Source organism: Lutjanus erythropterus, chromosome 16, assembly GCF_056507025.1.
Source record: "Lutjanus erythropterus isolate fLutEry1 chromosome 16, fLutEry1.hap2, whole genome shotgun sequence".
Lineage (NCBI taxonomy): Eukaryota > Metazoa > Chordata > Actinopteri > Lutjaniformes > Lutjanidae > Lutjanus > Lutjanus erythropterus.
This window is the reverse complement of record NC_139332.1, coordinates 15,333,752-15,357,339: the sequence shown is the minus strand read 5'-3', so window position 1 is coordinate 15,357,339 and position 23,588 is coordinate 15,333,752. Positions and strand designations below refer to the sequence as shown.

Below are 23,588 nucleotides of genomic sequence, written 5' to 3'. Positions count from 1 at the left end.
AACATTCCCTAAACATAAATCATTAATAAACTGAATAAAAGGCGCCACCTCGATTTGCAATTTCACTTTTTTTATTGTATGAGACGACCTATAACTTAATTGGAAAATGACCCACTTATTTTACAAAAAGGTCATTGGAAATGACCATCTCATTTTTTCCGAAGCTGAGTCAATGTAAGGAAAGACCCCCAAAATACTGACCCAGATGCTGACCCACCAAGCTGTCCTCTCATCAAAACAGCAGGATCTGGCTGTGCGTAAAACGTGCCTAAATGGTTAGCACTTTTACGGGTTGTTAAAAACTAACGAAAACACCTTCCCAAACATAAATCAAACTTGGCCTCACAACCTGCATTTGCAATTCGTGTACTATCGAATACTACCTGTGCATTTACTGAACACACTAAAAACAAAACAAAAATGTACCCAGCATGGGTCAATATAGCCCAAGTGCAATACTCGGTTAATTTTATAGATCGGAACATCCTACAGGGAGGTTGTTTTGATTCAGTAATCCAACAATATTATAAAAAAGAACACTGGATTAAGTTGTCCGATTATTGCGTCAGTGCTATATTGACCCCACACTGGGTAAATTTTTAACCAAGTGTCTGTTAGAGTAAAAGATTAGCAACAAAATTTGTAAAATAAGACGGTCATGGGAAGATGAACATCTCTGATTTTTTGGTTGGCTCTATGTAAATAAACAACCCCCCAAACACCCCCCCCCCCCCCCCCCCCCACTCTGACCCACCAAGTTCCCCTCTAATCAAAACAGCAGGTCAAACTGAAACAACTGTAGTGCGTGTTTGTTTGTTGTCTCTCCGGGAACATTGTGTGATCAGTGAAGATGCATGTTTACAGTAGGGACAGGTCAGCTGCAGGGCACAGGGACGACAAATGGTGCGAAATACTCCCCATGTTGAAGCACACACTGGATTTCTCCTACAGTCTATAACCTTATAGATTTATAATATTTGGGGTATCATTTTTTCGAGATTTTTCGTCAAGATGTGACTAAATCATTGCAGAATGTGAATGCACTGAAAGTAACACTTGACCGCTCGCCTTTTTAGCTGCAGTTCCTGAAAAGATCCCTGAGGAAACAATATTCACATATAATGCAATAGAATACCTCAAACCACTGACTTGAAATTATAATTGACCCAGACACAGAGATAAACAAAAAAGTATAACTAAGGTTGGGCAATATATCTGTATTATATTAATATTGTGGTATGAGAGATATCGTCTTAGATTTTGGATATTGTTATATTGTGAGAAGTGTTGTTTTTGCTGGTGTTAAAGGCTGAATTACAGTTAAGAAAAGTAATTTTCATAACTCACTGAACTATTCGAGCTACTCACTTATATCCACATTACTGATGCATATAAAGCTCCAACAATGAATTGATTATGAATCAATCATTAAATTAATCGTAAACTATTTTGATAATGGCTTACTTGGTTTGAGTAGTTTTTAAGTAAAAAGCATCCAAATTCTCTGACTCCACTTTCTTAAATGTGTAAATGTGGTTTCTTTACTCTTCTCCTCTATGACAGTAAACTGAATATATTAGAGTTGTGGACAAAACAAGAAATTGAGGAGATCATCTCAGGCTTCAGGGAACACTGATTACTGAAACTCAGCCCAAATAACTAATTAAGTAATCAATAAAATTATCAACAGGTGAACTGTCACCTAAAATACTCATTAGTTGCAGCCCTAAATTATTATTTATCAGAAATTTCACCAATAGTCAACCCTACAGTACTGTCAACATACTGATAAATACCGTGGTATTGGTCAAAAATATTGTGATATTTGATTTTGTCATATCACCCAGCCCAAATTATAACATTCACAGAGGTTTTGTCTTGTTGCGTTTGCCCTCCTGCCTTCTGAACCTTTACCTTACCACCCACCCACACCCCCTTTGTATCATGTCCTCCCTAAACAAAACTTATGTAACTTTCTGATCAGAGGCTATCAGGTAGTGTGTGATTTTTGGTACCTGAACTGGAGCTACTGGTGGGTTTCTGCTTGGTGTTCTGACGAGATTCCTTCATCCAGGGGAAGATCTGTTTGCCGCGAGCACTGGAGGTCGGGGAGCCGTTCTTGGCACTGGGCTGGCTGGACCCGTTGCTTGTGTTTTGGCTGATAGCACCGGGGGACTGTGAGGGAGGGGGCGGTGGGCCTGACACCGGCACCTGCGGTTGATTGCTTTCGGGATGAACCTTGGACTGCGCCGCCTGAATGGCTGTGGTCCTGTCGCAGCTCTCCGCCATCTCCCCCGGCTTCTGCAGCGCCACGGAGCCGTCAGGAGACTGCAGGGAGCAGGCAGGTCGATGGTACTCACTTTCCACATGAGAGGCCCGGGGATATTGGACCTGATTGGCATCATAACTGAAGCCATTTGCGCTTTGATATGGGTAGCCACTGTAAATTGCGGAGCTGTCGTAGTAGGTTGCCTTTTGCATCTCGCCGTTTCCCAATATTTATTTCAGAAACTGACAGGGTCTTGACACCCTTGTAGAATAACATTGGCACCCCGTGGTCACGTGACGCCTCTCCGCCAATGGCCTCCTCGGGTGAACCTAGGGTTACAAGAAGCACTGTGAGGAGAAGAAATGGTGGCGATCCATCTTACTTTTCAATACAGGCCTGACACTGGAGACTATGGAAGCAAGATAGGGCCAACACTTGTGTAGACTATTACCGTTTACCTTATGGCTTACACGGGGCACAAAGGCACGCACTAACCTTGTATTACCATCTGTGCCAAACCACATCAAAACAAAAAACCTTTTCAAAACGATTTCACATTGCCAAATCAATTTTAGGAGCTAACAAGAAAAAACTGCGTGGCATTTTAGACCTCAATGAAACTGAATATAGAGTTACAGAGCGCCGAAAAATGCTGTATAAGTAGGAAAGGCTTATTAGCGGGTTACCACACAGGAAAATAATAATGTTACATTGTTATTCTACCAACAGGGCTGTCAACACTAGATCTTGTTTCCCATGTAGCAGCAGGTGAAAATATTCCCACAAACTTCTAACCCATTTTTTGGCTTTCCTTGTTGGTAAGAAAGAAAGAAGGACGAGCTGGTCTTTTACGCAGTCATTTTTTCATTTTGAAATCCTGATATTTCATTCCGAATTCTGATCCTCTACAGTCGCAATAGGTTGCAAAAAAAAACGATCACAAACTACCTTAAGAAAATTCAATCAATGCGATTAAAAACGAGAAAATAAGGAAATGTACGTAGAGGGCAGGGTCTCTGCAGATACAGACACCACCACACACTTCTAATGGACCATAAGTGATGATTGAACAGAAATATATTTTTATGAGTCTATATCTATTTTTTTTTCCAAGGAAGTGTTGAATATTATGCCTTTAAATTAGACCAACGCATCTGCAAAGGCGAATCTGAGTCAAAAAATATGCATTAATAACCCCATAGCATTAGAAAAGCACCCAAAACCTAACTTATATTCCAACAACACATATGGCCTTAAGTAGACTCTTAAAAACTTGTAGACAATCACACCCCTGTCTTCTATCCATTTTTTTCTGTCCTACGTAAATAAATTTCCATGAGAAAGAAAGAAAGAACAGGTTAGGACCTAAAAATGCGCTTCTTCCCCGGCCACCTGGTGCAAAGCGTAAACAACCGCATTCTCTTCTTTTTCTTTTCTTTGCATACATGCTGGAAGATGAATGGTAGAGGGCCAGGAGGAAACCTGAAAAACCGGGCGGGCATCCGTGCGTCTCTATGACCATGGTGTGAACTTTTCCTCGCAGGCCCATAATAATGACTGCTGTCGGTGCTGTCTGCGCGGCGGCCCGGCGCGGTGGTGATATATGGAGGTCAGTGGGCCGGGACGGCCTGCTCGGAATGAGCGGCCCGGTGAGCAGCCAAGCCCCGGTACTACTCAGGCGGACGGAAAGCTGGGGTGGGCACAGCTAGAGCCTGCTCCTAAAGCACCATAATTCACGCAGGTAACCATGGGAATCAGCCTCAGAGAGATTATTGGGGAAACTATAAACCATAATAGACACAGATCCACGGGTCATCTTTTATAATGTGACACTACTAATGAAATAGTGGAATGTTTAATGTGGACTCCCTGTGTTTTAACCACTGCCATTAAAAATAGCAAAGTGCAATGAATGCTAAGCTAATAGTGATGATAATATACGAAGAAAACAATATAATATTATAGGTATGCTATACAGTATTTTCCTAAAAATCAGTGTTTAGACTCTCATAAAAATAGACACTTTCAGTAATCACTTATGACCCACTAAAAGTGTGTTGTGTTTGTATATGCAGAGACCCTGCCCTTTGCCTGTATTTTCTTATTTTCTCAGTATTTTGCTTGTTTTTTTAAAAAAAAACAAAAACGTGTGTATTTGACGCCCTGGGAATGACACTCAACAATTATCTATCTCTCTGCGCTAACAACTGACAAATCCTTCTGATTCTACATTGCAATATTATATAAAATAACTACAAAATAAATAAAATAACTATTTAAAGGTCAATAATTTTCTAAATAAAATGTAAACCTGCCCAATTAATGCATTAATGTCTTCTGAAATCATGCAGTTCTTTTGTCTGCAGTTCAGATTTAACCGTTGCAGTCGCTCCAATGAAGAGAGCAGATAATTTGGAGGCTAAATAAAAGAAATGACTTTAACTGCTCCAACTAAAAGGCCCAGGTGTTATGTGCCGGATCCCAACAATAACGACGTTATTACTGTAGGCTGCAGTAAAAAAAAAAAATTACTTGTTTATTCCACAATCCATAGGTTGAGTATAGTCCCGGATCAGATGCATAACAACAATGCATTTACATTAAATGAGCACCAAGAGATGAAATTAAAATGTCAACCACCTCTGGGTTTGTGCAGCCTTGCATAGCAAGAAACAAATCAGTCTAAAAATGACCCCTCAACGCAGCTAAACCGCACAGTGAAAGAAGGTGTCTTCACTATATGTGCACTCACGATGACCTGGAAAAGATATCAGAAAGCTTTGTGGTGCGTGTGTATCTCCAGGCGAGTCATTGCGATAGTCATAAATGGCAGAGAAAGAGAGACAAATGACAGACTGGAGCTTCTCTAACGCGGTGCAGCAGCCTGCTCCACGTTAGAGAGAAATCTGGCTGCCTGACTGTGTGTGTGTGTGAACTCTTCCTGAACCGAGATCTAAGTCATACGGTGATAAATCACCGCGCGACACACAAACTCCACCATTTACAACCGAGGGGAGCCTATTTCTGGCCTGCTTACCTTATCCTCTGACGACGAATGCAGAGAGCCGAGCGATATTTTCTCATTCAGCGACGAAATCGATCAAAGCAGTAATCCAGAGGAAAAAGTTTAAAGGCAGCAGGGCTGGCTGGGTGAAACAGCAGCAGGAGCAGTAGACTGCGCCCTGCCATACAGCAGGCATTAGCAGCCACAACAAAAAAAGGGAAGAGCCGAGAGAAACCCCTTTCCTTTCTTCCTTTGCTTTTTTTTCCCTACTCGACGTGGATGGGTAAACCGAGATTACGAAAGCAGGCGTGAGCAGTCGGGTCAGCGAGATAAGAGTTATCTGGCCCCAAGATTGAATTTATCGTCATGCTATAGAGCAAATGGCCAGGGCTTCATAGCAATATTAAAGTGAGTGCTGGACTATGTGATCCCTCACCAGTACCATGCAGACACCAGTGAACTGCCCCGAACCAGAGCGTCACCATAGACAAAAAAAATTATGCAAATAAGTAGCGCCTTGGAAAGCCAGTTCAAATCAAGTGGCTGCTTCAAGTCCTCCTCCTCCCCCAACCAAATGAGTCTGTGTGTAGAAAAAAAAATAATGCGCGGTTAGAAATCCTTCTTTAAAGTGTTTTAAATCTTTTTTGCTGATATTTTCAGTGGAATTATGGGCCTAGGCAGCAGTGGATGAGATGTTGGAGTGATGGGGAGAATACAAAGGAATAATCAGCCGCTGACCATGCTGCATTTCCATTTCCATGGGACATAAAGGGCTTCTATCCACTAGCTTAATCATTAACCCGAATATTTTGCATATTATCCTCACGCTTTACGCACGAGGACGCGCGATTCGTTTTCATTGCTTCCTCACACAAAATATAGGCCTCTATATATATTTTTTTTAAAAGATCAAGAAAGCACAACAACTTCAGATCAAAGCCGATCGAAACCCCACCGGGAGCAGAGTGTGAAAAATGGGAAGAAGTTTCATCACCAAAAGGCAAAACAGAGAGGACATGCAGCGAGGAGCAGAGGGGAGAGGAGAGCCGGCAGCAGGGGGAATCCCTCTGCGTGGTAATGCTGCTGCAGCCAAATGGAAGAATGAGAAGAAGAAAAAAAAAAGATTTATGTCCTCTCAAGCTGTAAACACGTCCAGAGCTGCAGCTTCTTTGCTGGTGCCAAGCACTGGGACAAAATTTGAAAAAAAAAAAGGTAGACGACGCGGACGGCGTGGGAGGGTGAGTGGGACCAAAAAATCCACGCGTGAGGATTTTTTTTTAGCCAGCTCGGCATTTTCTTTAGCAAAGCACAGTAGTCACTTTGTATAATTATTTACTTCTTTGTGTTCTGCCAAAATGCTGATTCGTCTCTCTCTTTAATTTGGCCCTGAATGGAGGGTTAAATGTCAGTGAGGAGGTGGTCGTATCTGCTGCTGTGCGTAAAACAACGTGGAGACAAAAAAATAAATCTAAAAATTTGAAATACAAAATGTTGATGAAAGAAAAGAAAAATTTCTAAACTTCAGTGCTGTAAACTCTAGCAGCCATAAGCAGATGGCTTCCACAGAAAGTAGTTTTTGAAAGGAGCGAGGCACCGCTCCAAGAGCTGCGATTCCCCTCGTCACTTTTATAGTGACAAATTACACCACAAAGACAAGTGGAAGAGAAGGAATTATTGCTCTCGGGCTGGTCGTATTGCTGCTGCGAGGAAACGTACAAGCCATAAGCTGCTGCTCTCTATCCCTGCGAGTGCTTCGGTGGGCGTGTGTGTGGTACTTATTAGAAATTGAATAAGGATATCACCATCAAGCATTCATAACACAAATCAATAAAGATATATGGACTTACCGAAGGCAGTTCAAGGTGTGGATGAGACCGCGCGGTGGCCTGAATTTACTCGGCTGGATTTCTGCAACGAGGAATAAAGATTTTTGAATTTCTGAGAGGATAACACAACCTTATAATGTGTTTAACGTGTAAAATGAATTATGTGGATTTTATTATGTGAAAAGTCGCTCACTGCATAATTTAAAAATGTGATTACATATCCTAAATCTATTTGTCATTGTGCGTAATTGTATGGCCATTATTTTAAAAGAAATATCTGGTACACAGGCTAACTCAAATCTGGTAAAATTCGATGCAAGCATTTTCAAGATAATTTTTGAGTCAGTTTTTTTAGATTTAACAGCAGACTGTAAGTGTTTAAGTATAATATCTTCATAGCTTCAAGGAGCCACAAAATCAAGATTCATTTTAACATTTTGCAACTCAAATCTAGCAAAAATTCGATGCAAGCACGTTCGAGAAAATTATTTAGGTCAAATTTTAAGCTTTAACAGCAGACTTCAGGTGTTAAAGTATTAGTATCTTCACAGCTTCGAGGAGCCATAAAAATAATATTCCTTTTAACATTTTGCAACAAAATATCAACGAGAATATTCATCCGCAAGAAACATAAGACCAACAAAAAAGAATAAACAAACAAATAAAATATAAAATGCTGTATAAACAAAATAAATGCCAACATGCAAATATTCTTCTCAGAAAAATAACATTATAACAAAACATTGCCGCTTATCAGTGTAAAATCACTAACAACATAAAAACAAGCTTATGCAAATATCGTGTTTGTAGTTTCCCTGCTGCATTTGCTCCACACACGGATCGAATAGTCATTAGCTCTCCCGCACCATCTTCCCCAAGTCCCCGCGCCCATAAATCAAGCAGGAGCGCCGTGACCTCAGCGCGGCCGCGCGGTCCTGGATGGCACTCCGTCTTCCATTATATCCTCGTTTCCCCGGCGGAGCGACACAACCCCACCGCTTTCTTTCCCTGTGCACTGCTTTTTATGGAGCCTTTCTTGATGTATCATTTACGCACAAAAAACACGCACAGACACGTTAAGATGTTTTGTTTTATAGGACCGGTTGGAGCTGCTGCGCGCACTGTTTGGGTTTGGAAGCAGATATTTAAATGGCCGCTTTATTTACAAGCGGTTGTACAGGCCCTGCTTATCCAAATGTCTGCTCCTGGTACTAAAGATGTGATTTAAACTAAAATATTTAATTCTTAGCCACTGTATTATAAGTTTACACTGAAACTAATCATGGATTTAATATAATGTTTAGCACTGGAAGCATAACATGGAACAACGGCCAAGATAAATCATTCACTGGTTACCCACATACGTTGTGTGTAAATTCTGTAGGCCTATTTATGTATAGCTTGATTGGCTGTGATTAATCTGAGATATTAACAGATAGCTGAATATGGGTAACTTCTATGGCAACTGTCTATTTCCTCAGCCAGCACAAACCCTGGAAAAACCCTTGGAAGCAAAAAATGAACAATACTTGAATCCTAATGGCCCGGGTAAATCCTAAACTTACATATGTTCTGTGTAAATTCTGTAGGCCTGTTTATATATCGCTTCATTGGCTATAATGAATACACATATAGAAATATCGATACCTTATTTGGTACCTGTCTCTTTTCTCGCCCTGCACAAACCCGAGACCCCTCTTTACTGACCTCTGTCTCTCGCAGCAATAACTCACGACAGTAATGAACAATCGGCGGAAATACCTCAAAATAAAATCCATCCTCCCAAAGCTCGCGCTCTGACTCTGTCCGCGTGGAAAAACATATCCGTCCGTGACAGCAGCGGTGTAATACATCCACAAAACCCAGGATCCTCTCTTTCAGTCTGCCTCTCTACTCTTTTTCTCCCCTCGATAAACAAAAACTACAAAGCCCGGACTCCCCTCACGGAAAGTGGGGGTAACCCGCATATAATCAGCATCATATGGCCAGACCGGGGCTCCGGTTTTCTTCCCCCGTGCCATAACACCGCGCAGTATTATGCGCCCCGCTCACGTGACGCAACGTCAACTTAAATCCCTTTTATTTGAGCCCGTGAATCATTAATGGAGGCAGTCATTGCCCCTGAGGAGAAACGGATCAGTTTGGAGGGAGAAAAAAGAGGGCTATGTGACACTGCAATGTATCTGGCAGAGGAGCAGGTCTCTCGCAGAGAAGCAGCTTTTCCACGTGTCGCCCATTCAGAGGGAAAGGCTGCTCTGTCAGTTTTAAAGTGCCATATATTTGGTGCCTGTTAGCGGCTGAAAGAGCTAATCCTGTTGTATTATGCTGAGTTTCAAGCTCGGAACCAGAGTGTTTTGCACTGCAGCGTGATAATTCGCACTATGTGACATGGAGAGGGCTCTCTACCCTACAAAATACCATCTAAGGGTGGCATAATGATTACACATCACTCCAGAAAAGCTCTCTTTACAACACAGCCGGGGCTACTTTACTCAATATCGCCCCCCGCCCTCAGTCCCACAGTTTGGCTGTAGTGCCACTTAGTCAGCCCCTGCTTCTCCATCAGCAAACCTGCATGCTGTTGGCCAAATTGAGAAAAAAGTCACACGTTTACCTGTCCTACAAAAGGAGGAGTGTGTGCATCCTGGTGGTCGTGAGGGGTGCGTGTCAGTCAGCAGTGAGCGGAAAATGGAGTTGAGGTAACCAAATAGTGGCTGCTCGACCCCGCTGATCACTACATGGACCCCCATTCGACTTACAAGCGCTTACGCGTTTCCTCTGGGCATCTGAGTGAAATTACAGGTTTGTACATAGGAAGAGTTTTTTTTGGAGGGGGGTGAAGGAGAAGGGTAGGTAAGAGGTAAAATGGCAAAAATGCCAGCTAAGCCTAAATCGTGCTGTAATTTGCCAAAAACATCTTAATATGAACTATCTCTTCTACACAAAGCTACTTAGTAGAAAGGACTTCCATATTTTGTTGATTTTGGAGGCACCTGTGGACAAAAGTGGAAGTGTTTCCACCATAATAACCACAAAATATGACATCAGAAATAAGATTATCTAAATTAAAAAACCTCCTGCTGCCTCTGATGTACTGCACTCTGTAACTTTGCCCGGAAAATTGTAAACACAGGCTTATTTAAAAACTCCTTGTAGTAGCTTTAAAGAGTGCGTCATGCATGCGCTATGGAAGATCTCTGATAATCTGCCACTTCAGGGTTTGCCAAAAGTCCCATAGCCCGGAAGAGCTTCTCTCATCTCGGCACCGTTTGGCGCTTGTTTTCCGTCAACACCGAGCAGCGGGCGTGGAAAAAAAAATCCCTACACAACTATTAATCATTCGGGGCGGACATAGACAGCATCCCACTCCCACACCAGCACTAGCCTTTGTCTTCTCAAACTACAAGTTGAGCGGCAAACTTTTAAAGACAGGAACAGAAGCAGACCGGCTCTTATTAATTCACCTTCAACACTTGTAGAACTGAAGAAAAGATAAGGAATATTAATGATCAGGGTTTAAAAAAGAAGTTTACGCACAGTTTTTCATGAAAAGACAATGATTTCTCTTTTGTTCAACTGAATGCTTGTGTTTGTAAAATGTTATTTTGCCCTTTCTTTGTTCTTCTATTGCAGATGTGGAGCTGTCACCAGGATTATACGGCTCGACATGACTGTGCACTAGAAGCTGATCCCACGGTGCCTTTCGCCACTGCACCTGAACTCTTCTCTGACCCAGGCAGAGGCATAGAGAGTCGAGTGGGAAGTTATTTTGGAAACTAAAGGCCCTCAGCTGGTAGCCCACTTTTTTCACTTTTTGTTGCACTTTTTTACAGAACTACCAGTTGCTCAAAAGCAGCTGTTGATTTATTATGTGTTAGATTTCAGCAGTTTTAGCATAAAACAAATGTTTCAGAGTTATTTACACAAATCAGGGCTCCTTATCACTGTCAGCGAGGAGGAGTTAGAGGCGCAGACCACTGGATGTTGGCCAGACGGCGGTCCATATCTTCCCACAATGTTGACACTCGGAGCTCTTAACAGCCAGGCTTGGGTTACCGATACACTCAGCCGAAGATAACTCTTTCTGCGAGGTTTACACCGGCCAACATCAAGGCTAATGCGAAATTCAACGCTCAAGATGACTTGGAGCCATCTCTCACGGACGTAGACTTACCAGGACAACGTAAATGTTTGCGTAAAGGTCGTTGTAATAAAGCTATTTGAATACGCATGTTGAACTTGCTGCTGGCTCTTTATCATAACTGTTACCAGATTATATATTATGTACAGTATAATGGGCTTTTGTACAATAGCTGTCATTGTGGAGGTAAGTGAAAAATAACCCTACACTACTGATATTACAAATTATAATAAAATAATAATTATTATTATTACTGTTACTACCACCACTACTACTACTACTAACAACAACAGCATAATAATAATAATAATAACAATAATAATGATAATAATAATAATAATAATAATAATAATAATAATAATAATAATACATTATTATTATTATTATTATTATTATTATTATTATTATTATTATTATTATTATTCCGATTATACTCTAAGGACTTTGTTAATATTTAACTTGTGTCTCAATTGACTACTCTGCTCACTCTCATTGACAGCCTCTTTCAAGAAACAGATAATCCATTTGAATTGTTGCTGTAGTTTAAATACACGTACTCTTATTTGTATATTTATCAGTATTCATTGTGAATAAACTAACTGTGATAAATAAAATTATGAGCTCTCAAAGTCCATGCAAACAGAAACTAAGGGTTGTTCTATCATTAAAGGCTTTTCAAAGGTATTTGTGAGGTTAACTTTGCGAACATGAACGCAAACACCTGTTTATTTTTTTATTATTCGTGTTAATTTTGAGTTATTGTGTTCCTACCCATTAAAGTTTCAGCTACACCGACTACATGTTTTCACCTCTGCAGTAACATAAGTACTATCAATTCATTTTAAACAGTTTTGCAAAAGTATTAAGCCTCATAAAACATTTTTGGCAAAGTGGACTTTATGATCCTAAGCTGTCTGGTTTGAAAATTTAAGAAGTTACGTACAATTAGACCTGATGTCTTGCATCATATTCACTGAAAGGTTCAATATGATACAAGGTTTACATATGTTTTAAACATATTGTTGAAGCACCTATCACATTTCAGTCAATGCATTAAATGTACTTATTAAAGTAAATTAATGTTTTGAAATCAAAATGAGAAACATGATTATTTGAGTTTAACGATTAACAGATGTGATATTAGCAAGCTCAGACACTCTACAGTAATCTATAGCGGTAAATCAGCTGGAGATCATATTACAATATCCATGACTATGCTCCATAAGATCATGAAACAAACACCACTGCCGGAATATTTTATACAAGTTCAGATCGTCACAAAATATAAGAGAAAAAACATTCAAATCTACTCACAGGACATGACGGTCTGACGGACTTTTGTCAGGGAAGAAGAGATGTGACTCGCACCCTGCAGAAGATCACTTCAAATGAAAATAAGGCAGATTTTCAGATCTATTTCTGACCCCGGGGCATTCATTATTCAACAAGTCACGTGAACGGGCGAATTAAAATTTCAGTACATTGGAAGTGACCTCTATTCGCGAATCAAATGACTTGAAATCTGTAATTTAACTAGTTGGACTTGTTGGAGTCTGCGCAAAATCGGTGCCAATCAGCCTCAACGCCATCTTCTGCACAGCTTCCATGTCTGCAGCGACTGAATGCTGCACAGAGGACTGAAGAGTGTACATGTAGAGTACATGTTTAACATTTATGCATTCATTTTTTGCTTATGCTGATAAAGTGAGCTAATACATGTGAGAGATAAAACAAAAACTGCACCAAGGTTCTAACAAAATTTGTGAAATATCTGTCTCAGTGTCTACTGTGGGAATTTTGGTAAATGTTAGTTTTATCAGATTTACGATTAAATGCATTACAAACCCATTCATTATGACATTATTGGCATAAATATTGAGCAGAACCCATCAGTGCCAAAACATATTGAAAATCATATTAAATTAAGTGCACAATGTCTGCATGTTTCAGCTCATATCTGCCTTCCCTACCCAGCTTGACAGGGCTGTTTCTGTGATGAATCGCAGAGGAGCTGTCTCTAGGAATAATTTTGGGAAAATTCATGGCTCAGATTCACACCTAAACACCGTTTTTGTTTCCGCGCCGTCTTTGGGCAAATCTTAAAATGGGAAGAAAAAGCTCGCGGAGGGTCTCAGCGCTGATGTATGATCTGAACACTGAGTGTGTCGAAAGGTCAGGGGTCAGGAGAAGTGCTCTGAGGCGGTGATTGGCCAGAGCCGGCCGTGTCCCCTGGTTGAACTCTCTATTGTTTGGATGTAGCAGGTAGTGACCAACACTCACACTCTGGTGCACTGAGGTTGGAGATCTCCTTATAATGGCGAGTGAGAACAATATGTGCGGCCGGATACTTTTAACAATCTAAAAATTCGGGGTTGGTTTGTCAGCGGTAAAGCCAGCAGGACTAAACGGTAGATTCACAGGGATTTGTCCGAGCTGTTCGTAAACGCACCAGAAAGATAGTTGATTGTTGAGTCTCATTCCCTGGTCATAAAATACTGACGTTTTGGGTTAGTAAAAGCACATCAAATTATTATTAACAATAATAATAATAATAATTTGCAAAGAAGTGAATGCAATCTGCATAAATACATGCACACGGCAGGGTCTCTATACTTCTAGTGAATCATAAGTGATGACTGAGGGGGATTATGTTTATGAGTCCATACATTGTGGGTTTTTTTTTTTTTTTTTTTTTTTTTTGGAGGTGGAAGGGTTGCATATTGTGTCTTGAAGCAGCTGATATCTGCCTCCTAAATTTTAACCACATCTCTGCTTTATCCACGACAATACGCATGACATTCATGCACATTTTACGGATTAGAGTTTCAGTCAGTTGAGCATTGAACGACATGATGGAATCAGACATATCAACACGTTTCACGAAATATGTTGGATACAAGACATACTTCATTCTGAATAGGTTACACATATAAAACAGCTGCAAATGTTGGAACTGTTTCAGTCTCTAAATCTTATGTTAGGAGAAAGTGAGTGACTTTTGCGCACCGAATAACAAGTCAATCCTCTCTGAAAATAACTTCAAATATAGCAAGCTGTGGATTATTCTATTTAAATAAAGTTTTTGAAGACATATAAAGAATTATGAAACTGCGGCGGAGTAAATTATCCAATGTTCGGACCCACTATCACAATTTTACGCACGCATCTCCAAACACTGGATCACTGATTCAAAAGTTTTAAATAAATTAAATAAAAAATAATTCAAAGAGCAGGTACTGAAATTAAAAAATACATGAAAATTAAATGTTTCATTTTGAAAATGCAAACCCCCAAATCAGGGACCTATCTTTTAAAAAAAAAAAAAAAAAAAAAAAAAAAAAGAGGCACACAAATGCATTTGTCATATTATTACGCGTGGCTTCAGTACATGTTGCGCTCAAACAAATTTGCGATAAGAACATATCCAACGCCAAGTCAGCCTTATAAGTGAAGTACATATTTATTTCACAAGGACAAATTGAGCCTACGCTAGCCTACATCACAGCGGTCATTACTGAGACAACACATACAAATATTCACAGTTTAGAACACAGCACAACATGGGACGGACTAGCACAAATAAAACTAGACCTTGTACAACAACAACGAACATAATTCTACTTGACGAAATTCTTTGCTTATTGTGCCTTCATTATGATTTGCCTATGTACATTAAAATGTGAAAGTCACCTGGACTACATTCAACAGTAAACCAACCCACTCAGACACACACAAACTACACTGTTACTCTGACTGATGCCATATTACCTCTAAAAACAGCCGTCTGGTTCTCTAACAGGCATCTAGAGTCTCGCTAAATATCTTTCAAGTATATTAGAACTTTCCATGAGCAATAATAAAAAATAACCAAAGAGAAAACATAGAAAAAATGAGTTCAAACTTACTTTTATCTCACTCAATTTTTAACTGTAATGATACATTTTTGATCCAAGTCCTACTTCTGAATGTGCGTTATCCTTCTTTCATAATAATAAACAAATATATAAACACTTCAGTTGCCACCGTGGCAATTAAAGGTGAATTTCAAGCTTATATGAAGACGAGCGGAGAGGGGGAAAGGGTACAAAGGACGTGACAGGGGCCCAATGGCAAAGAGAGAACACCATGTGTGTAAAATACTGAGAATCGGTCCATCAAATTCCACTTGTGTTATTTGCCATCTCAGTCTTGGATTTTTGTGGGGTGGGGGTTCATTCAGGCACTATAGACCTGCGGTGCACGGCGTGGGGACGAGCTGCTGGCCTGTTTTGATCTGCTGCTGCTGGGCCCCCGAGGCTGACGACGAGGCCGAGCTGGAGGAGGAAGAGGAGCGGATCTTGGTATTGGGTAGCTTGTGCTCCTTCTTCCACTTCATCCTCCGGTTCTGAAACCAGATCTTGACCTGGCGCTCGGACAGACACATGGTGTGCGCGATCTCCACCCGCCTGCGCCGGGTCAGGTACCGGTTGAAGTGGAACTCCTTCTCCAGCTCCAGAGCCTGTTGGCGGGTGTAGGCAGTGCGGGACCTCTTGGGCACTCCTCCAGTGTAACTGGCATTGACTGGAGAGGGGGGGAAAGAAGCCATAACACAGGCAAAGCAAGCAGGTGTTACAAGCAGGGTGATAGCGTTTATTCCAATTTAGCCCCTCCACTGGACACATTTACAGAAAACTATAAAGCATCTCAGGGTTTGGTGTGACAACAGCCGCCCTGTTTGTTTGACTCAGTTTACGGACATGACCTTAATGTGGAGATGCCGAGTGCACAAGCACTCGCATCCAGGGACAGATCAAGCTCAGAAATGATTAACAAAACAGCGGGGTTGGATATTACAGTTTGGCTCGGCTCCAGTGGTGGAGGTAGTTTGGGTTAAAAAGCAACAAAGGCACATGGCCCCGACAGACGAACACAAGCAATAAAATTTACGGGGGTCCTTAATTACCGACCCTGCTGCTCGATAGTCGTAAATTGCTGTTGTAAGGGCTGCTACTAGTGCTGCCTCAATAGGCTTGCGTGTGTTCCAGTGGTTGTTTCTCAGTGGTTCTTGCTATTTAACCGTGACGATAACTCACCGGTGCTAACGTGGACCTTTTTCATCCAAGGATAGACCACCGGCTCCTTGCCCTTCGCTACGCCGGGATATACCTCACCGGCGAGGCTGCAGTCTTTGCTGGCATTTGCCCCTGCGCCACCGTCTGGGGCCGCGGTGGCGAGGCGAGGACCGTGGCTCTGTGGAACCGGCTGCGGCTGTGCGTGGTGCCCATCCCCGAAATCGTCGAGTCCGGTGGCGGGGACGTTACCGTAATCGTAGCCCGATTCTGTGTAGTTTGACCTCGGATAGGATGGCTCGTCGTGATGGGGGAAGCCCGTATCTTTTGGCCGCTCGTAGTAATCACCAGGGTTGGGGATGTATCCGCTCTGCTGATACTCGTCGCATGGAGGAAAGGAAGGCTCGATATAGTTGGAGTTTATCAAGTAGGAACTCATGGTCATTAATTTGTGAAGTGCAACAATACTAATTTTTATCGCGCTGTCGTTTTTCTGATCTCCACAAAACCCTCCTACTCCCTGTCAAATGTACAAAGTTGCCTGGTCACGTGTGAGGCGCCACCAATCACGGCGTGTCCTGTGGGCATCATGTAAACAGGAACCAATGGAAAGCATGGCACTGGTACCACCAACACTGCTCGCACTGGCTTACGTTGGTGTTTTCCTTATTAAATCACAGTATATAAAGCAAAACCAATCAACTAACTTGTTTACTGCACGGAGCCAAACTTATGTGGGTGAGGCTTTTCCTGCACGCGAGAGGGGAAAAAAATCCATCTGCTCTAGAACAGAAAGTGAAAAAGTGAAATTCAAACCCATTATCACAAACAAAAGACTATTTCGGATAGTGTGTGTGGGTTGAAGTTTAAAATGTGGTGAATCGTAATAAAGAGATGAACAAGGAAACAAAAACAGGCCAGCACTACAATGTAATGTAATGTGTGCTCGCCTATTCAGATGATCGAAAAAGAAAACTGTGTTAGTGCACTGACGAGCCGCTGCTCCACGGACACACAAGCCTGCATATAAAGCATCACTAAAACCTGCCTTATACCCGCTTATGATAAACGCATAAACAACAGAAAACGGGCACCTCTCACGTTGCATTTGCAAAAGAACCTGCATTTTTTTTCCTGCAATATTCCCAGGACATAAAGCAATAATTCTAAGCTATTTTTGCTCTGTGTTTGTCCTATAATACCACATGAAACTTATTTGGCACTGATCGCACGGCCACCACATCAGTTCTCCTGTGTTAACTGCCTCAGCCATCTAAACACTGGACAAACACTTGCAGGACACGCATCTTGTATTATAGCCAAAACAAGGCGTAGTATTTTTGCAGCTAAAGATGCCACAATTTCTATGTACAGCTAATCGTTGGATGATCTCATATCTAAAGCAACTTTTGGAAATATATCAACACCTTCCACAAACAATTTGCCAACATTTCAAAACAAATCTGCAATACGTTAAGAGAGCCTCTCATGCGCTTCCTGCAGTAACACCTTACTGTCAACAACTAAGGCTAAAATAATAGCCCTGTCATGTACTGTAACAATCAAAATATGTGTAATAATACAAGGCATAACAACAGTAATGCTAACAATAATAAACATTATCATAATTCCGTGGTACTTTTTATTGACATCTTTTTATTCACTTATTTATTTATTCATATGATTCCCTGCTCTTAAAAATATTTTGTCTGCTTTAACACCGTTTTTACCCACTTTCCTGACTTTTATTGTTTGTTAATTGTTTTTTTTTTTCTAGATTTATGTGTGAGCTACTGGATCTACTGCATATCTTGAAGGGGCGAATAAAGTATTTAACTGTATATCTGATTAGAATTACAACACTGACTTTTGAAAATTCAGGAATTCATATTCAGGATCACCATGACAGACTCCCTTATATTTTAATATAATAAAAAATGTAAACACTGGTTTTAAGGGTGCATGTTTATCATGTGTAAAAGATAAAAAATGTCTGACCGTGCTCCTCCTCGCCATCAGCCATCACGTCCAGCTCATGTTTCCTCTCCATGTCCGAGGTGCCACACTGTATCTGCGTCCCTGGAAGATGCAGTAGCAGCTCCTCACAAAGCTCATCCACACTGTCCACGTCAACAAGGCCTCTGCATGGAGAAACAAGAGGCCAAACTTCGGAAATATTGAAAGCTTTCTTTTCACTCCTGTTTTTCTTTTTTTTTTTTTCTGGTCCCCCCCTTCACCCCCATCCCATTCTATTCGCTCCTCTAAACAGAGATAACTTCTGCCTGACCCCAAAGTGACACCGTTTCCATTTTGTTTCTGATTAATCTTGCCCAATGACAGTCTTTGTTAAACAACAAGGCGTGCCCTTTTTTCCAAAGAGGCGACATTTTCATATCTGTTAGACGCAGTGACCTGGGGTTCACCCCGGACTTGGACTTCAGTTGTTGCAGGGTGTCGTTCAACTCTGGGGGAGTTTGGGGGGAGCACTTAGCTCGGGTCAGCACCCAGGAAGGTCCCCAAAGGATTTTTAAAAATGTGCAAAACTCCTCCAATGTGCAAAAGTCCTTCAACTATCTAGAAAACCACACGCCGTGCTATGAGTTAGCATATGCATATGTGGAAAACGGGGATCTTGCAACTACATCTGCTGCAGATGGGCTGATATTTTGAATTAAATATATTAGATTTCTTTTTTCTACATTACTGAACTTCTAATTCTTGGACATACTGATGCAGGCGGCTTAGAAACAGGTGATTTCTTCTTTTCACCACAACCAGAGGCAGGCCTCAGTTTTTGTTTTTTGTTTTTTTGCTCTTCAAAAAGAAAAAAAAGCCATTTTTCCAATTTTTTTTTCATGTCAGCACAATGTTGCTGTGAGGCAGAGCTGCTATATCTTGTGTATCTTACAGGCTTTCTCGCACCTAACTCATTGTAAATGGCAGCTGATGTACTTTCCGCCATATATCCACTGTATCCTTATGGCCGAGAGACCACCTGAGAGGCAATATGTCAACATAATGTCAGCGGTAAGACGACTTCACATGATATCTAAATTTACACTCTGCTGCCATTCTGTTATATATAGGCCCTGTATAAATATGGGCCAGATCAGCCTGGCTATTATCCACTTACTCCAAGTTATCCTTGCGTGAATAACGGCTATCTGCTTTTACAGGTCATTCTACTTGTTGCTACTTTTTTTTTCTTTAATGCTCAGCTGAATAACTTTATTAAACCATATTATAACAAAGGTTCAAGAATCCGATTCAGAGGCATTTCAGATAACAGTCCTTTGGTAATACCCCTGTTATCTATAGTCCATGGCCTGCAAGGTGCAGCTGTATGTTTGAATGCAATAAAGCATCTGGAAATCTCTTTTGAACAAAGCAGCGTGCACAAAATATAAGAGGATAATGATCACCCAATTGACCATTGGACTAAAAAGAAGCATTTGGAAACAATAGCTTACACTATCTAAACGATTTCCCACCAAATTTAAAGAGCTAATTTGCTCCTAATGTGAACAAAAACCGTTACAGCCTCCTGTTAGTGATTTTATTTTAGGACAAAACGTAAGAGCCAGATCACGGTGTTCCCTTTCAGAGCGTATACTGTGAAGTGAAGGTCTATTTAACCAATATACATCATGCTGACAGTTTACTGTAAATTTAGATTATCAGAGAAGTGCTGTGACGATGGTGACAGATTGCAGATGGCTCTCACAAGGTCTCTTGTCTATACGGAGCCCTGACGGCGGAATAAAAAATCCTCCCTGCATTCGAGATGTGCCAAATGATTCGGGGTAGAAAACACCTTTCATACCTTTATGGAAATATTTTGATATAGGCAAACACTCAGAATATTTTTTATTTCCTTTCTTCAACAGTGTCGCCATTTGGTCTTTAAAGCGTGGATATACGTGACAAACCGAGCCCTCACAATGATTAAGAATGGACAATTTTTATCTGCATCTGAAACTTTGATTAGACCACTTGGATAGTGGCGTCCAAGCCTTCAACGATGGTCAAAAGAGCAGCTACATCCTTTAGAAAGCGCACAGACAAGTTCCTTATCCCTCCACGTCAAGAGGCTGTTGTAATTCAAAATACTGAGAATATTTCAGACTAAGACACAATTTGTGTTTCCAAAACTAAAGCTTCTGACTGAAGTCAATTACAGACAGATTTCAAAATGTTAAATATTGGGAATGTGCACTTTAAGGTGATTTTAAGACCAGTGTTGCCAGTGGTTGAATTAAAACGTGTAAATTTAAAGGCATACGACTCAGGGGTTTCCTAAAAACAACATATAGACTCATATAATAAATAATCCCTATCCAGATTCATTACTTAAGAACCACTACAAGTTTTTGGTGGTGTCTGTATCTGCACCTGTACCCTGCCCTCTGCCTGTATTTCCTCATTTTCTCATCTTTTTGCTATATTCAGGACGCATTATCAACCCAAAGCGTCGATTTGACGTCCTGGTATGAGACACAACAATCAACTGTCTCTCTGGTGCGTTTGCAAACAGCAACTGATAAATCCTACATATTCTACTTTTAAAAATCCTGTATGAAATAATATAATTTAGTACTGTGATTTTTGAGAGAACGGATTTGCAGCCTTCATTTGAAAAGCTTTTACATTGAAATTCAATAAAGAATAAATAAAGAATTTAAATAAATTTGGTTACTTGCCTTTTTGGAATTTTATTGAACATTGTTGAGACATTTCAGTGTTTTTGTGGGTTGTAAAGCGCAAATCAGTTAGTCATGTTGCGCATCGTGTGTGTCACGTTGCAACAAATGTGTTAAATTTCACCAAATAAAACTATGTTGAGTTGGACATCTCCGAAATAAAGTGTTTGGTTTCAATTAATCTTATGTTAAAATGAAAATTGAAAGTTGATGAAATGGAAAGTACTAGTCTTGATTTTATTGGCAATTTTTTTTATTTCAAGGGGTTCCAGAAGATACGTTTTGGTATTGTGTTTTAAATTTAAAAATGTATTATTATTATGTTTTTTTTCCCGTTTTCTTTTGTTGTCGGTTACGTATAAAAGTTATCCAATTTAGGTGAGATCCAGTTTTAGGCTTCTCTTCTTCAGTATTTTTTATTACTAATTTACTCATTTAAAACAATTACATTTTGAAAATTAAAAACCAAAACCGTAATTGTAAAATTTTAAGTCTTTCTAAACATGATTTAATTCAAAACATTTTGCTTTTGGTGTCGATTTTAGCTGTTCCTTTCGCTCATTTTTTATCCATTCGGCCTTTACAACCAAAAATTCAATGTTTTATCTCGCTTTAACATATATCTGCATTTATTTCACAGAACGATTAAATAGGCCCAGTGAAAAATAAAATACATGACTCGTATATATTGCTACCGAAAAAAGAAAAGAAAGGATTTTTTAAAACTTTCTCTCAACGAGTCACAAAAACATCTGTCCCATTTCTGCTTTTTTAAAAGGCTTCTATTCAGCTGATCAGGAAGAGAGGGGCTAAATGTTTTTTAAGGGGTCCGGGGGCTCAATTTGGGGGCTGTGGGCCTTCCCATTACCCTGTGACCAGGTCGAGAGTATCAATCCTCAAAATGCAAATTCTGCCCTCGTCCCTAAACATATCAAATGCAATTTATTCAAAGGAAATTCACCAATCAACCGCCCTAATAAAACGCCAGCCACTCAATCTTGTTGCTGGGACGGGTGGGGGGTCCCCTCCCCCGGTTCCAAACGCGAGGTCACCGCGCTTCCAGGGTTCACCTGGAGTGCACCGTGCAACATATGTAATTCAAAGCTATTCTGTCTTTTGTGTGGAGAGTCAAGATCGCTATTATAAGGCTGGCATCAAGCTCCGAGTGAACAGATGACAGAGACTTGTTCAGCGCGTAAACTTTTGACCCCAATTTTTCCTCCTCTTCTGCAGCTATCTCCCTCTCATCTGTCCCAGCCCGGTGAGATAGAATATCTGCCCCCTCTTGAAACGAAAAAAAATTGATTTTAACAACGTGTATCTCTCTTGCCATCAAGATGATCATTTCCCCCAAATTTCATAATTAGAGAAGATGCCAGCACAAGACCTAAAATGCAATTGTAGTTTTATGATGTTTCCAGCGAGGGAGCGAAAAGATAAATCCGATAGGCTCCCACTCAAGACTAATAGGACTGTAAAATATGCAAATCATTCATTAGCGCGTTATAGAGCAACCAAAGCAGCCAAAAGTCTTTGTTGGAGGCAACACTTAAAGTTAGACTCCCCCTCTCTCCTCACGTATCTTCTCCTTCGGTGCAGGATGTTACCACAGGCTCTGTGTCCCCTCGGTAAATTCATTTATACGCATTATGCTTATAGGCAACGCCAAGAAAACGTGTCATTAACGAGAAGGCGTGTGTATCTCTGTGTGTGTGTGTGTGTGTGTGTGTGTGTGTGTGTGTGTGTGTGTGTGTGTGTGTGTGTGTGTGTGTGTGTGTGTGAGCGGTTTCCCTCTCTCCATACAGCAGGGTGACAGTGAACTTGGCCTAAAGCGAGCTCTGCTGGTGGCTCTGAGAGGATGCAGATTTATCTTGGTGCTGTGGCTGACCTCCAGATGAACCTACAGCGCTTCTCTCTCTCTGCCTGGCAGTACGCCGCACATGGGGCCCTGTCGAAATTTCTCCTTTTGAATTATTGGCAAGGGTTTTAATTTCCAAATAGCCGCACTCTCAGTGTGTCCTGTTGTGTTTTCAGTGCGTCTAAAATCAAACTTAAAAGGGTATAAAGTCTGTATTTTGTTAAGCTGGTGACTTCTTTACATAACAATGAGCTAAATTTGTTAAGCAATAATCTGAGGGATATTAGCATTATGGGTTGTTTTTTCCTCGTGAATTTGACACAAAACTTCACAATTTCTGTTATCTAAACGCGAGGAACAAAATCAAATAAATTCGCGCAGTTTCACCTTTTCAAAGGTGAGCACTCCAGCAGTGACGGAAATCGATTCAAGACTCATTTAAAGTGCTATGCTAAAAAAAAAAAAAATACCCATATTTCTTTGGAGAAATTGTTCAAAAATAATCTGCATGAATCTGAATATTGTAATTTAGGCCTCTGCGCCTAAAATAAAACGCTGACATTCAAGTTATCGTGGCTTGCGGGCAGTGTAACCTTTAGAAATCCGCCCAGACAATATATTTGAGGGTGCACAAAATTGTGAGTAGTTAACAGGGAATACATGAGGAACGAATGAGGAACTAACTGTTTAAGGAGGCTGACTTGAAATCTGTTTTTTCGTTTAAAAAAATCATAAAACTCGT

At 40.7% G+C, this 23,588-nt stretch overlaps 2 protein-coding genes across 7 annotated transcripts in view; both read right to left on the bottom strand.

Annotated features, from left to right (window-relative positions):
- The window catches only part of hoxa3a (homeobox A3a), a 34,855-nt gene that overhangs the window by 2,903 nt on the left and 8,364 nt on the right, over positions 1–23,588 (bottom strand). For 2 of the 6 annotated variants that reach the window (XM_084739305.1, XM_084739304.1), the window contains 3 exons: positions 18,287–18,429; positions 7,121–7,181; positions 2,016–2,598 (listed from right to left, as the gene is read on the bottom strand). In XM_084739305.1, the coding sequence (XP_084595431.1) occupies positions 2,016–2,481 (466 nt within the window). In that variant the 5' untranslated portion in view covers positions 2,482–2,598; positions 7,121–7,181; positions 18,287–18,429. Of the gene's footprint in view, positions 1–2,015; positions 2,599–5,306; positions 5,461–7,120; positions 7,182–8,860; positions 9,305–9,713; positions 9,884–18,286; positions 18,430–23,588 lie in introns of those variants that run through there. The other 4 variants (XM_084739307.1, XM_084739306.1, XM_084739309.1 and 1 more) reach the window with 4 other exon arrangements.
- On the bottom strand, positions 14,682–18,271 carry hoxa4a (homeobox A4a). Its single transcript, XM_084739316.1, has 2 exons — positions 16,313–18,271; positions 14,682–15,800 (listed from the first exon to the last, which is right to left on the bottom strand). The coding sequence occupies exons 1-2, from the start codon at positions 16,731–16,733 to the stop codon at positions 15,463–15,465; spliced, it is 759 nt and encodes a 252-aa protein (XP_084595442.1). The 5' UTR covers positions 16,734–18,271; the 3' UTR covers positions 14,682–15,462.